This window comes from Prosopis cineraria, unplaced genomic scaffold (assembly GCF_029017545.1).
Source record: "Prosopis cineraria cultivar Desert tree isolate PC_DT_omini unplaced genomic scaffold, ASM2901754v1 PC7, whole genome shotgun sequence".
NCBI classification, from domain to species: domain Eukaryota; kingdom Viridiplantae; phylum Streptophyta; class Magnoliopsida; order Fabales; family Fabaceae; genus Prosopis; species Prosopis cineraria.
Window position 1 is genome coordinate 31204623 of NW_026555338.1, and position 15596 is coordinate 31220218.

The 15596-nt window shown below is 32.3% G+C and overlaps 1 protein-coding gene across 4 annotated transcripts; it reads right to left on the reverse strand.

The window, feature by feature from the left end:
- Positions 1-231: 231 nt before the first annotated feature.
- LOC129316372 (uncharacterized) lies at positions 232-6715 on the reverse strand. Of its 4 annotated transcripts, XM_054960764.1 has the most exons (10): positions 6577-6715; positions 5672-5794; positions 4592-5586; positions 4357-4460; positions 4182-4258; positions 3068-3134; positions 1438-1528; positions 1302-1361; positions 436-988; positions 232-292 (listed from the first exon to the last, which is right to left on the reverse strand). In XM_054960764.1, exons 3-10 carry the CDS (start codon positions 5498-5500, stop codon positions 282-284), a joined length of 1872 nt encoding a protein of 623 aa, XP_054816739.1. In that variant the 5' UTR covers positions 5501-5586; positions 5672-5794; positions 6577-6715; the 3' UTR covers positions 232-281. The 4 variants fall into 4 exon arrangements, with proteins under 4 accessions (XP_054816739.1, XP_054816738.1, XP_054816736.1 ...); XM_054960763.1 differs by having other exon boundaries at positions 232-988; positions 4592-5542; XM_054960761.1 differs by having other exon boundaries at positions 232-988.
- Positions 6716-15596: the final 8881 nt, after the last annotated feature.

A 15596-nucleotide genomic window follows, 5' to 3' on the forward strand; every position in this document is an offset into this window, starting at 1 on the left:
TTTTTTATTTAAAACGTTAACTTATTCAAAACTTGATCGACAATGATCCAACCACAGTTTAAATGTTTTAGCTGGTTGAATGACTGGTTTCAGTTTTCTCAACATTCACAAAGAGGCTGCCAATGATTGACCTATATCATTTATTCATTTTAGCCGCTGGTTAGTCTTAAATAGTTAAATTCTAACTCAGCTATCACCATGCTGCTTTTTTTTTTTAAAAAAAAAAAAATCAATACTCAATTGCGCCAATCTTAAAATTCCAAATGTAGACAACGAGCTGTTCATGCCCCTCCTGGCCAAAAATAAAGAAATGTTTAAGCTTAAGATATTGAAAGCTACTAAAATAGATGAACATATATATAACAGGGCTTAATGTCAAAATCTTCAATGCTAGCAAGAAAAGATAGCAACATGGATTTTAATCCACAATTTCACCTTCCTCTTCAGATTCTTCAGTTTCTCCATCATGACAGTCCTCTTGCGGAGTGACTTGCTGTATAGAGTCATTTTCATTATCATCACAATCTCCATCTTCAAAAACATCACCATTGTTGCCATTCATCACGTTTACAAGGCCTTCATCGCCATCTTCAGAACCATTTTCTTTGACCGTAACAGATGGATATCTTAGCGGCTTATGAGGCCAATCTTTGAAATAGGAATTCATCACCATGAACCTAAAAGCCTGAAATAAATGGCTCTTATCCCTCTTTATATCTGCACTCAAGAGTTTTTGCAACAAAGTTGGACTTCTCTTTTCCAAAGAAGGGCCCTTTCCCAAATCTTTGTCTGCACACTTCTGCTTCTTGGAATGCCTATGTTTCCTGTCAGTTCTTTTGTCAAACTTGTTATTGAATTTCCTTTTGTTAGTGGAATTCCCTCTCTCTCCACGGTTAAGACCTTGTGTTGAAGAATCCTTCAAATAGTAAGCTGGTATGTCAGCAACTTCAACCCCTAACTCAGCTTGCTTTGCTAAAATCTCCTTGAGCTGTCAAAAACAAATATGTATCATATAACCAAAGAGTTTAAATAATTCTAAGGAACCTGGATGAGATGTATCCGTTGTCACTTTGATTTTATATCTAAAGTTGATGCTTCAGATTACTATCTTCTGGATTTTGTGAAAAAAAAAATTTCTCTGTTCATACAAATCATGGAACCGAGCTAATCTGGGAAAATTATGCAAGTCAATTGGAAAGGACTCGTGAAATCACAACCTCTAGCTTACTCAGTAGCTGAATGTGAAACTAAACACATGAAAGACCGTCAATAATTTGCCCATACTATAAAGAACAATATACCTCTCTTCGAAAAACCTCCCTATCAATGACCTTCAAGTCATTCTGTTGCTCCCCCTGCTTCTGCAGATAGCATTTCAGATATTAGGCGGCAGCTTTTGAAACATACAATTGAAATGAAAAAAGAAGTTCAATCAACCTTTTGAATGCTGTCTTTGGTAGGGTAGTTCTTCCTCCTTGCTTCACGCCACTGTTGGATTTCTTGGTCAGTGTATATCATTGACAAAGATCTAACCATTTGAGAAACAACCCAACATCGATCAGACACAATCAAGGTTTGAGAGTCTGATATTGTGAATAGAAAATGATATGCAATACATTAAGAAACAAAAGGTTACAGAAAGCTGTTGAAAGAGAAAATGAAGAAGTTAAATCTAGAGAGAAAGCAAACTTAGTTTCTAATCTTTAAATTTGAACTGAAAAGAGTACAAATATTTTTCATGTTCCGTAGAGAAAGTGATCAAGGAAATAAAGACATCTGAAATCTTAAAATATAGTACCAACATCAATAATGGTCTAAACCTTACAGATTGACTGGATATTTGAACGAGGACTGGGGTCTAGTGGTTTTTTTTTTGGTTTGGAGTGAAAAGTGAATTTCATTAAAAAAAAATCAACATTTACAGGCAGGGACTAGCCCTGAAGAGCCAAAGGCCAACAACAAAACCGTCAAAGAAAGAGCTAAGGCTACTAAAATGAGGACCAGTATCAAGAGAGCGATCAGGTCCTTGGCTTTAGTCATGCACGTGACCAAAATATAAACATGGTGGAGAAGCTCAATTGGATCAGGAGGATTCCCCACAAAAATATGTCTATTCCTAGTTTCCCAAAGCTTCCAACATAGAAGTCCAAAAGATAAAATCCAGTTTGGGGTCTAATGTTTATTTCGTTTACAGATTTTATTCCATTTCAGGACTTGATTTGTAGCTTCAAACTCTAGGACAGATTCAATTGGTTAGTGGGCATAATGTGTTGGACAATGAACTAATATACAAAGTGCACACATATTACAACATGTGCTCATTTTGGAAAAGGGACATCCAAGCTAGTATTAGGATTTTGTCCTCACGTAACCACAATATACAATTTCAATATTTAAGTACGTATTACATTATATTTTAATTATATCTAGAAAGAACATTTCTATTATTTTGCGCCACTGCTTCACTATGTAGCACGGATACTTCAAAAAAGTAAACGTACCCGTATCCGATACGATACTTGTAGGATACTTCTGCATACGTATTCCATATTCTAACATTTGTAATATGATTTTTTTCAATAATTTTTACTCTATCACTTAAAAACTTGAAAAAACACTTAATATTTTAGTTAATTACTATAAATATCCTTATATTACTTTAGAAATTCTTGTTTAAAAATCAAACTACCTATACTTATATCATAAAATGTTGAAATATATATTATAAATATCCCCGTACCCGTATCTTAAAATTTTGAAAATTTCCCGTATCCTCGTATCATGCTGTATCATATCGGATACTCGTACCCGTATCTATGCAACCTAGCTGCTTCATTGAGAGAAGGCCATCCCATGATATTTGTTAGAATGAAGTGTCTAAGTAAACCAAATGGCCTTCTCTATATTCAGAATAAGCTACAATTTCAGTGAAGCAGTAATCATCTATACAAGGATAAGGTCATTTGAATTAGCATATATTCACAAAAGTTTATGAGTAAAATGCATCTTTAAAGCAACAGACTGGTTCCACAGATGAAAATAAATCGGAAAGACTAACAGCAGCTACCTTTTTAGTTCCTTGTTCTGTTTCTTATAGTTAGCACCAGAATTTCCTGCCTTCTCATTGTTGAACCCTGTTTGTTCAGCAAGTATTAGTCTAATAATTGTTTATGGTATATAGCACCCTTGGAGCACGAAGGGGCTCCAAAATGCTTGGATGAAAATGTAGCTCAATTGATGGTGACTGATTTTATATAGAAAACCTAATTCACAATAAAAGAGGCATAATATCAAAAGGAAATGATCATCAATAAAACATCAAGTACTCAAATCATGAATTACATCACTGTTCAACATTTGACCCTAAGCTTTATTTGAATATTTATAAACCAATTCCTCTTCTTTATCAAATGCAAAATGACGATATTCATTATCAAGCCCTTGATTGAATCTCCTCTTCTTTTGAAGTTTTGTTCATTCATCAACCAAATCAAAAGCAAATTAGAAGAATCCTCTAGCCCTCTTCCCATGCTCTTTAGATGGGATTACCAGAACTCAATTTGGGTATGATCTACAAGGAATTATAAATCCTCATTATAGTGTACTATTACAAACTATTGTTATGATCTATTTGGAATTATAAGTTCTCACTATCATCCATTATGCATCATGGTTGAAGTGACATGTATTGAAGTCCCACTGTTGGATCCAAGGCAGATGATCTAAAATGTTAGGATGTTCATGTGGAACAAAGGCTATTAGGAAATTGTGGGCATTAGCTAGAGCGACCAGCATTAATCTGTACCTGAAGGGTTGTTCAGATAAATAGGTTAAAGATTGTGCAACAGCTTCCGCTACATCGACTATAAACCAATCATAAATCCAGCATACTAAATGAAACCAAAGCTTAAGTGACTGTCTTTAGTTTTTACTATAAATTTCAAATTTATCTTCCATTATTGCTATTGAATAATCATTTAAATTTGATGAAAAACAAACAATACATTGATAAAGTAATTTACAGGAAAATAGAGGGTATGTAGGGGTGTTACAACAGCTGCACCAGAGCTATAAGAAAATTGCAAGGCTATGCATGTGGCATAGCAACATAGCAGACTATTAATAATTATCTCCAAGCAAAATAGGCATTTTCCTTTCTAAGAAGGTAGAGAAGTTCAAACCTTTGTGCCAATGTTCTTTTGGAGCCCCAAATTTCTTCTTTCCTTCGTTGATATCATGAAACTTAGACTTTTGAAATCTACATCAATTATATGTAGATTTTCATTAGGTCAAACAATGCACATCATCATATGTAAACAGAATAATTGAGAGCAACTATGAAAGAGAATTGCATACCTTCCTTGAATCCTCCCTCGATTTGGACCATTTAAGTTTTTGCTTGGTGAACCTTTCCAATTAGGGTTTGGACCATTAGCTTTGACATTGTTCTTATGATTTGCCTGCAATAATAATATTCATACTAAAAAAAAATAGCCACCACTATTTTACTATAGTGCATGCCGTTAAACAGAATACATGACCAGAACATATTAGTGGTAATTACTATATCTAATAGAGACAAGCACGCTACCTGAGAACTTGTGAATGCAGGTTGGGAGTGTTTTGCATGTAGTTGCTTCAAATTATTAGGATTAGGTGTTGCCCGAGTGTTACCCTCTAACTGCTGAGATGAAAAAGGTGAGAACATGTTTTTCTCATTCTGGTTACCCTGTGGTCTAACCTGGTTTCCAGGCACATGATTTAATGGCAGACTTGCAGAAGAAAATGGATTTTGAGGAACCATAGCCTGAGGCACTTGGTTTCCAGGCAGACTTGCAGAAGAAAATGGATTTTGAGGAACCATAGCCTGAGGCACTTGGTTTCCAGGCACACTATTTAACTGCATATTTGCGGAAGAAAATGGATTTTGAGGAACCATAGCCTGAGGCACTTGGTTTGGAAAGCTGCACATAGAATGGGAACCTGGAAACATACCATATGGAATAACTTGAGCTGAGTTGGGGATCTGCATAGGTAACTGTTGATTCATATTTTGCAGGGGCAACGGAGCACAAAATTGTCCATTTTGCAAATTCATATTATTCTGCTGTAGCAAACTTGTAATATTCTGCGCTAAAATATGCCCCTGGACCTGGGACAAATTAAATTGACCTCCATTCACCATGTTTGGTCCCTGAACAGGAAACAGTGGATTGCAATTCACATTGCCAACACCATTCTGCTGACCAACCAAAGTAAAATGAGGCGGAACCAGCTGATTGTTTTGCAATGGATGAAAATTATCAGCAGCATGCATGAAAGGAAGTGGATTGATCATTGGTTGCATATTGGTCATAAAGGGATTCATGTTTTGGAGGATCCCTGCACCCAATGGATGGCGGGTTTGTATGCCGAGATTACTGTTTGGCAAGGGAAGCTGTTGCTGGTTAACATTATTCATGAAACCGGATTGACTTATGGAACTTGTATTATCAAGCATGCCAGGAACATGAACTCAAAACCGTTGCACCTCAAAGTCCCGCTAGAATCAGAGTCATGAAACGTTTGAAGTTTAGATGATATAACCTGTACATTTGATCATTCTGGCTAAAAAATTTACATGTCAACAAAAAAACTGTGCATACGAACACAAAAGAAATAGATAACTCACCAAATGTAATTGAAGACACTTTAATAAAAATGACAGGTTTGCAAGGGAAAGAATGCTCCAAAAGCAAGGGTGAGCTACCAGTACAGCTATATAAAGTTCAGCCCAAACATGTCCTCAATAATCCTGAAAAGCAAGAAGATCAACCCGGTAGAGCAACTTAATAAAAGTACAGAAAAAATTAGATAGCCCTGGCTGGAAAAACATTGAAACACGCAAAAAAAAAAAAAGGCATAAACATGTTAGTGTTAAAAGATCAAACAAGGAAATCATATCTCAGCCACATTTACAAAAGTTATTCCTCACATTTTCAAACCAATATAAATTAAAGGATGCTGTCTTTACAAAATCAGAGGCATAACAAACTCAAGCAAATAGGCAAAAGCCACCACTAAGCGTTCATTTCGTCAAGGGGCCAATAAAAATGACATAACAACACTTAAAGACCATCGAATCCCTACATGAACGGGACCAACATCCAAAATTGACTAAAAGAGACCCCGCAAATTCATGGATAGCATTCTGAAAAATTATTTTCATGAACATATGCACAATGTAAACCCAGCGTGTGGGTGCACACACCCATATAATAGCTTCCTACCACAGCAGCAACAGCAACAAGGTTGCTTTTTAAATTGCAAATGCATCAAATCACAGGAGACAATAAAAATGCCACAAAACACCATGAGCACAACAGTGGAGTAAGGTTTTAGACTCATGACAAAACCATTACGTTGGGCATATCCCATAACATATTAAGACAGTAGTTCCAACGCTATATATGAAGAAAACATGAGACAATATCTTTTAAGGTTTTCCTTTATTGCCTTGAACAAAGCCGAAGCAACATCATCTGTGAGTAGGATAACATGGACTGAGAAGAAGAAATCAGAGGGACGAGAGTTGACCTGATTCTGTGAGCTTGCGTCCCTTGCTGTGGGCTGTGGCAAGGCGAGTTCCAGTCTGAGGCATAAACCCTCCTCCGTGTTGGTTTCGCGGCAGCTCGTGGAGAAAAGATCCGGTGCTACACAATCTTCCTGGAGCATCTTAAAGAATTAACTCTGACCGTTAGATTTAATGAACGGCTCAGAAGAAGAACACGGCCAGGCATGTTAAAAATCGTCTTGTAAATAAAAGGAGAGTTCAAGGCATATTAATTAAATTTTAATAAGATTAATTAGAGATGATTTGAATCGGTGATTCAGACAGGTTTATCAGAGTCCGATTTAATTCCCCCTGGCTGACTGTGCCAGTTTTAAAATATATAAACCTATAAAAAGTTAATATATTTAAGCACGGCTCTACTATTTGGAATTTTTAAATTTAAACTTGCTTGAATATTCACATATTAAAAACTTATTTTATTTTACAAGCAAATTCAATTTTTTCTAGCAAATAACCACAATATATCTTTTCACTTCATCAATAAATTAATAATAAAAAATCACTCACAAAAAAAAAGATATATCATTTAAGAAGTTGCTAACCTTTTAGCAGTGATAAGCTTCAAAAAAATATGTCCTCTTGAATGGTTTTTAGAATTTACATCTTCTTTGTTGCTTGTTAATTTACTAGTAGATAGTAATATTTTTTTTTGTTTTTTATTATTATTCTCACGAGATTAAAAAGGAATTGATTGATGTTTCTTTTTTTTTATTTAGAATATTATTTGGTTTCTTTTTCTAAATTGTTTCTTTTCTTTATTATTATTATTATCATTATTATTATTATTATTATTGGTGTAAGCTATGTGTTACATTGTATCCAGGTTTTTTTTGCGTGTTTGTTGGCTTTAGCTGTTGGTATTTGTTTTTTTTTTTTTTGTGATTAATAGAAAATTGATTATTTTTTGGCAAAAAAAAAAAAAGAGGACTCAAACTTGAAATAAAAAAAAGACAAGAAATTTTTTGGACCAATCCATTCATGTATTGGGCATGGCATGTTCATGGGCTTCTCCAACTGGACCACACACTGCAATGTATCGTGGTCTTAAATTTTATTGACACTTTGGTCAAAAACAAAAACCTCTTTATTGACACTTTGACACAACCTATGCTCACCTACTCTACCAAAACAAAAAATTACTTCACTATTTGGGCCAAATTTAAAAAAAAAAAAAACCAGGGGCGGGCTATAATTATTATTATTAATTAGCCATAAGCCATTACTTTAGTCCCTTAACAACAGAATTTCATGTTAAACGATGAAATTTAAATTAGAAAATCTAAATAATTAATTTAAAATTGCTTAATTATTATGTAGAATTATTTGTTTAATTCCATATAATTTTTTTTTAAGTTTATTTTAGAAGAATTTGAACTCTTAACTTTTACCTGATACATCTCAGCACATCTTTGTCACTCATGTTAACCCAAGTGGCTCAATTCCATCTGTTTTTGTTTATGACTTTATTGGTAAAAAGGCATGCATGATAATATTAATATTAATATAACAACTAACGGTGTTTAACCCCAAAAAAAAATAACGATAGTGTGACGCATATATTAACATCATTTAAAGAGCTCGCGTGAAGCACGCACCAATGTGTACATACTGTAATAGATTGAATTGAAGTGTAGGAAATCATTTGCATGGAGAATTTGTGTGAGTATTGATGTGGTAATTTAAATTCAACCCGTGAATCATGTTTATTTGAGTCCGATAGTCCACATCATTGCTCGGAGAGAAAACTAATCATGAAGATGCCATTGTCAATGTTAGTATTCCTTTCATAGAAATTACTTGTTCGCACTTGTCTATTTTTGAACCTTACCAAGTTACGGTCAATATTAATTATGCCATTTCAAGTTATGACATATTAATATTGGTATTAAAGAAAAAGCCGTGACATATTAATTTCAAACTTTTCGACTCAAGAGTAGAATCAGAACATTCTCATGTGACTTCTGAGTCCAACTGAAGCCAACATGGATTAATTGAGCAGCTTATTTTAATTGGCTTAGTGAAGATAAATAGCCAATAAGATTGATCAATATCTTTTTTTTTTTTTTTGGGTTAATTGACAAGGCCACCATTAAAACCATGCAGTTATTACAAGCAAATTAAATCAAAATACTCCTGAACGTAAAAAGTCATTGTACTCTAGCAGTGGATCGTTGAAAATTCTAATGTTGACACCATCGACTTGATAAGCCAACTAGTTAGCGCAACAATTTGTTCGTCTAAAAATATGATCAATGAAGACCTGTCAAGTGTGTATAAGAAGGTTCCCAATTATTGTAATATGTTTAATAATACAAGAGGATGGTTTGGTACATGTTCACTTTATAGAAGATGAATAGCTTTCAAAGAGTTGCATTGAACCTTGATATGAGAGTAATTTTCTACTAAACAGAATTCAAATTCTTCAAGGACTGCCACAAGTTTCGCAACAGTACAGGAATGATACCCTAGAAATTTTTCAGTACTGGGAGCGATCAATATGATTTCAAAGTTGAACTTGACAAAATTAAGCTCACGAACGAGCTTGTGATCGTGATCATGATCACTAATCTTATATCGTGTGGCTAGTAAATATTGGAACTTTAGATTGTTAAATCATCGTTGATAATCTAAAAAGAATATATATATATATATATATGGTTGCCATATATAGGAATATACATGATCTTGGATATATTCAAGCGCTGAAGAAAAGTCGTGATTGCTGGGCATGTGACTTATACAGAAACTCACATGCAGCCTCCATTAATCTCCAAGGTGGTTAGATCCATGTTTCAAACTCAAGGTCACGCAGCAACGCCCTTCAGAAACAAAATGACAATATCGCTATGTATTTTTATCTTATTGTTTATTAATTAATACTCAATCATTTTTAAAAATCCCTCTTCATAATTAATTCGTTATGACAAATATACATACATAGATATATATATATATATATATATTTGTCATAATGAATTGTGAAGAATCGGAACAAAACACAGCAGCATTTCTCTAATATATAGTACCTTTCTTAAACATGTGTGTGCGTGCGTAAATCCAACGAAGCATCAAAAAGTTTATCTATCTATCTATATGTTTGTGTGCTTTCTGGAATAGCGATTCCCAATTTCAAGAACAGTACATAAAGGGTGAGTCAGAAGAACAATGATTTCTAAGAACATGACCACCTCGCATCGAATCATATTACTTGTAAGTCACCATGTGCTTATGGCGTTAACAGAGGAGGGGCATCCCACCACTTCATAAGTAATCAGATTCTGAGTTATATATATATATATATTCTTTTTTATTATATCTATATATAGGCTGTAAAGTTATGTGGACTTGTTCTATTTTCAAGTAGGGCATCGTGGATGGACCTTCTTTGGAATTTGTTCCGCCTATGCATTGCATTCAAACAACTTGCTTTTTAAGTGTTTTTTCCTCTGCGTGTGTGTGTGGATCAAGCATATGATCTAGACGATAATGAGTTTCTTGTTCACATTAGATGTGGAATTTTAATACTCTACCTTTCTTTGTTAACTTGGTAATATAGTTGAGATCGCAATTCAAATTCAAGTTTTCTAATATTATAAGAGAGACTGCAATACTTTATACTTCAGTCAAAGTTCATTAATTTAATTAATGGTTTTGTTCAAAGCTCACAATTAATTAATCTACATTGCCCATAACGGGTCCACGTTGGATTGAATATATTGTGTCTGCAAGTCAATACTGTGTTTTTGTATTGAACTCTTAAGCCACGTGGCTTTAGGGGCTTTGTTTTTCCAACTGCGCAGCGTCACTATTGATTCGATCAATTGAAAACCCGTTATTTACTTAAACTTTCGGATGAGTCATACATGTTAATGACTTACAAATAATAAAATTTTGAAAAAAAAAATATTACTCAAATATCAATTCAGTCCTCTAAACTTTAAGTCAAAACAACCCAAATTTATCAACTTGAAACAACTCGGTCTTTATACATTTTTTTTACTAGATAAAAGTTGGAAACTAAATTCAATGAGTTACAAGAATTGAATTGTGTGAAAATTTGAGTCAACATTTAAGGATTAAATTGATAATTAAGAGAAATTTTAGGGATTAAAAATTATATTATTCTCTATAATTTTTTATACAAATGAAACCATTGGAATTTGACGTGATTAAATGTATAATTTAATGTTTTATATGTATGAGATGGATTGGTCGACTGAATGGGACTAATTAAACGACTGGTTAATATAATTGTAGTTTCTTTCACTCTAAAATGATATTGATGAAGAGTTAGGTCAAAAGGAGGAATAATATTCGGAGTGGTCAAAGAGTCAAAGAATAATTTGTATAATACAACTTGTAATTTCCATTGAATTATAAATAAATGGTGCGTTCATATGAATGATAGATAGCATTCTAAATTAATAAGAAGAAAAGTAAAATAAAAATATGCAATGTCCTATAATAAGTGGGGTTAGGCATACGTTCATGTGACGCAATCATAATCAGCTGTCTTGTTGATCAATGTTAATATTGTTGTTGTTAATTATATTAATCAAATCAATCAGTGAGGAGGCTATAGCTAGCTCCATTAATTATTGATAATGCATCTTATTGCCATCCTATATTGATCGTTTTGGAGATCACTTTTGTACTCCATTAATTATCTATCTAATTTCGTTGGCAGCAATGAATCATTCAAATTAATCAAAATGGCTGTTCATTTCAATTAATTGGAGATTAATTTTAAACTACTATATATACACACTTATATACGTACTGATAGGGGACGCAGAAGCAAAATCATGCTAGTTTAGGGACAGAACCCTGAAACAACAAAAACACAAGAACAAAAGAAAAGGGGTGAAATTTATGACAGAAATAAAGAAAGGTATGAAGTAAACAATAGGATAATGATCAAGACGAAGATCCTTTAGAGCACCTGCCTCTAGGAACCTCAACCTTCGAAAATATCACAAGAGTTGATCACGCTCTTGATCACGTCTATTTCTCACACGGGATGCCACCACAAAGCACTAAGGCTCATAAGAGTTATAAACTCTAAAATGAATAATTTTATTCAACTTCTGTGTTATTTACAATAAAGAACATGCCTAATTTATATAGGCTCATAGAAAAGAATATTTTCTAAAATTAAAACCCTAATTTTCTAATACTAAAAGGAGAAATAATATAAAATAATGATAAATTGGGCCTTGCATATATGTAGTGTATTGAAGCACCTGTTTTCCTATAATTTTAAAATAAATAAAATTAATTTATTACAAACAAAAATTACAACTTTTGACCTTCAAGTAAGCTATTAGCATAAGTTTCAGTAACTTACCCCTCCATTTTACATAAAACTAATTTAAAGAAAATATAAATCAAGAGATTTTATTATTATTATTATTATTTTGTCATTACAATGAACCCCTCCATCATTGAAAATTTTGAAAAATAAGTATCTCATCCGTCTTTAATATCATCATTTCCATCTGTGACTAAAACTATTCTCTCTTTTATATTATTTCCTAAAAGGACGCTCACATATATGTAGTGTATTGAAGCACCTGTTTTTTTTTTTTTTCAATTGGGCCTTGCATGCATGAAAAAAGCTAAATTGAATTAAGGTTATATTTGGATAGGTAGATTTGGATTTGAAATTTCATATTTAAAATTCATAAATTTTACATTCTTTATTTAGATGGTACAAAAAATTTTAAATCATAATATTAAAATTCTTCATTTGGATATTAAATAAAATTTCAAATTTTAACTTTTATATTTGAATTCAAATGTAGTTCGGTCCTAGTTAAAGTTGGTTGTCTTATCCATATCAGGGGTGTTGCCCAATCTTGGTAGATTCCAATTGTCCAAGCTCGGATGATGTTAGTGGTCCAGTCATAATTAATTAGCAATGTCAATTCGGTCCTGGATGGCGCCAGCAGTCTAGTTCTATTCGACATCGATGGTTTAGTTCTGGTCGAAGGCGATTGTGTGGTCCCAAACAACATCGACGGTCTGGTCCCAATTAAAGGTGGCAATCCCATCTCGATTGACAAGTCAAAGTCAAGAAAGCAACAAAGTTTGGCAACCAACAAACGTGAAGGAAGAAAAAAGCTTCCATAAAAATCTAAAATAATAGAGGTTTTGAAAAGAATTTAAATTACAAAGAAATTGGAGTAGGATTTAAATTTGCATTTGAATTAAAGATAAATTCATAAATTTTTAATTACCCAAACAATAAATTTAATTTAAATTTAAATTTAAATCTATATGCATCAAAATATAATAATAGAGACAAAAGATTATTCCTTTATGTGCCAAAAAAAAAAGATTATTCCTTTGGCTAGTTTGCGATCATGCGTGGGTGTTGTCACACCACAAACTACCCCACCTAACCCTTTATTTGCGTGTTTATACATCCATAAATATTTGCATACTATATTGTAAAATTAGTATTGTAATTTGTGCGCATTGCAAATTTTGTCACAAATTTTCTATTTGGTTGTAGCTACCGAGCTTACGAAGAAATTGTATCATATTGTGCAACTAAGAATGTGAACCTTCATATAACTTTTATAGAAAGCCAGGTTTATTCGGTTTTTATATTCAAATATGGCTTTAAAATTGTACATATGTATATAATTATATAAAACAAAACTCCGTGACATAACCAGCCAGTCCGTTCGTTATTTTAATTAGTCGATAAAAGGAAATCAAGGCTAGGCTTATTGGTTCAGATAACACTTAATATTCTCATGAGCAGTCAATAAAATTAGTGACGTAATTAATCAAACCAGACCAAATCCGATTGATCATTCATGCCCATCCTAGATAAAAAGAAAGTTGCTTAGTTACTAATGTTCATGTGTATCCGATGCATTTATGAAAATTGAAGTTAATATTGCAAAACAATATCATGGAGGAACTTGAACATGGAGTAACCTAGGGGGAGGAATGGTATATATAGTTTTTTTATATAACAAATCAATATATTAATAGTGACAAAGAGCTTTACAATAACTTAGGTCTAAGAATAATATATATTAGAATTAAAACACCTAAACTTAGCAATATAAAAGGAACATGCAAAGAAATTAAGAAATTAAAAAGCTAATAGCATATTCAAGACCCTCCATAATGAAATATCTTTGTTGAAGGCTATTTGGAAGCTTATGAGCATGACATATGATTCCAAAAGAATCAAAGCTAAGTTAAGAAATAAAATTGAGAAGTTACAATTAATAATCCAGCAAAGTACAATAATCTTGAATCCAAATGAATTGTTGATGTATATTCTTTTTGGATCACAATACAGGGCATCTTTTATAAATTTTATTTTGTACAAAATATAGGACATTGAGTAACTTTTATCATTATTTTTTTCAACCATACCCCTATTTTATTTATTATTTTTTTAAAAAAAATGATGCATTAGAATTTTAACCATTACCAAAGCATAGATATAAAGTATTTAATGAAGATAAAATAAAAGAATGTAAAATTTTTAAGAAACTAAAGTTTCAACTAATATTTTTTAAAAATCTTAAATTAGTATCCATTGTCTTGTATTTTAGTCTAAGAGGAGTTTGTTTGGCAATAAATAGATAAAAAGGACTGAAAACCAGCCAGATAGCTTCAACATGCGCGTTGGAATATTAATATTGATTTGTGGTTGTTGTTGTTGTTGTTGAGTGATAAAATCGACGAGAGAGAGAGAGAGAGAGAGAGAGCGCAACAACCAACAAGGAAGAGGAAGAAGAAGAAGCATAATTAATGATGATGGTGGTACAGAACCAAAATGAATGCAGGCATGTGAACGGAATCAGAGAGCCCATGCATGTCTGTATGACTGTATCTCTCTCTCCAATAAGCTTCCTTCCTCGGATCTTCACTTGCTTTCCCGGCAAAATAATTACTTCCCCTGTTTCTATACACAAAAAGTCATTTAAATTTTTTTATTTTTAAATATATAAAATTATTAACATATTTTTTAATAAATAAATTATTATACTCTTATTAAATTAAAAAAAATAAGTACTCTCATTAATTTACTTTAAAAAATTATTTTTTATTTATAATAAAATTAAGAATAAAATTAAAATGTTACTATACCTTTAATTAGATAATTAATTTTTATTAATTTAAATAATTTAATTAAAAATATTTTATATATAAAAAAAGAGGGTGTAATTAATAACACTAAATGTTTCGCAGAAAATTAATTGACATGTCCAATTAATCTTAGCTGGTTTATACATTAACGTGGGGATCGCCTGAAATTAATGCCCATCCATGGGTTTTCAGAGATACCGAAGCCGAGAACATGATAGCTGGCCTCGTGCCAGATTCAGATCCACGCTGACGTGGCATTTACATGTCAATTGAAAAAAATTAATTATTAGAATGTAATAAAATATTTGAATAATTAATTTTTCAAAAATTAATTATAATAAAGTTGATAATGTTTGAATAATTTTTTCAAAATTACTTTTGCGTGAATAATTCTATTATTTAAAGTGACAAGTTAATAGAGTTTAGAATTAATTTTTTAAAATAGAATAAATTTTAACTTACTCAAAATAGTGAGTTTGGAAAAATTGGAGTGTTGGGATAATTTTTTTCAAAAACATGATTTTAAATTTAAAATTGATTTTAGAAGGGTATCCAAACATGCCCGCAATATCAATACACCACGATGTTCCTTCTAATTATTAATTTGAGACTCAATTCTTTCGATATCTCATACATGCAACTAATAACACAAAATTGCTTTACGGAACAACGTTACCAGCGTCTTTTGATTTGATTTAATAATCAGGAATTTTTTTAATCTTTTTTTTTTTTGGTCCATCGACGCTTCTAGATGATGCCCAAGGATTAGCATATATTATCAACCGTTTTGTTCAGTCCATCTTCAAGGACATTATTTGTGACCAAGACCTTAAATTAATTGCTTCTTAAGCTTATATTTTCT

What these genes read in the sequence shown, in the direction of transcription:
- LOC129316372 (XM_054960763.1), bottom strand. Translation starts at nt 5,500, where the DNA reads ATGCTTGATAATACAAGTTCCATAAGTCAATCCGGTTTCATGAATAAT. An exon ending in CTGCATTCACAAGTTCTCAG is followed by an intron (nt 4,461 to 4,591) that starts GTAGCGTGCTTG and finishes TTATTATTGCAG; the next exon opens with GCAAATCATAAGAACAATGT. An exon ending in CAGAACAAGGAACTAAAAAG is followed by an intron (nt 1,529 to 3,067) that starts GTAGCTGCTGTT and finishes TCAAATGGTTAG; the next exon opens with ATCTTTGTCAATGATATACA.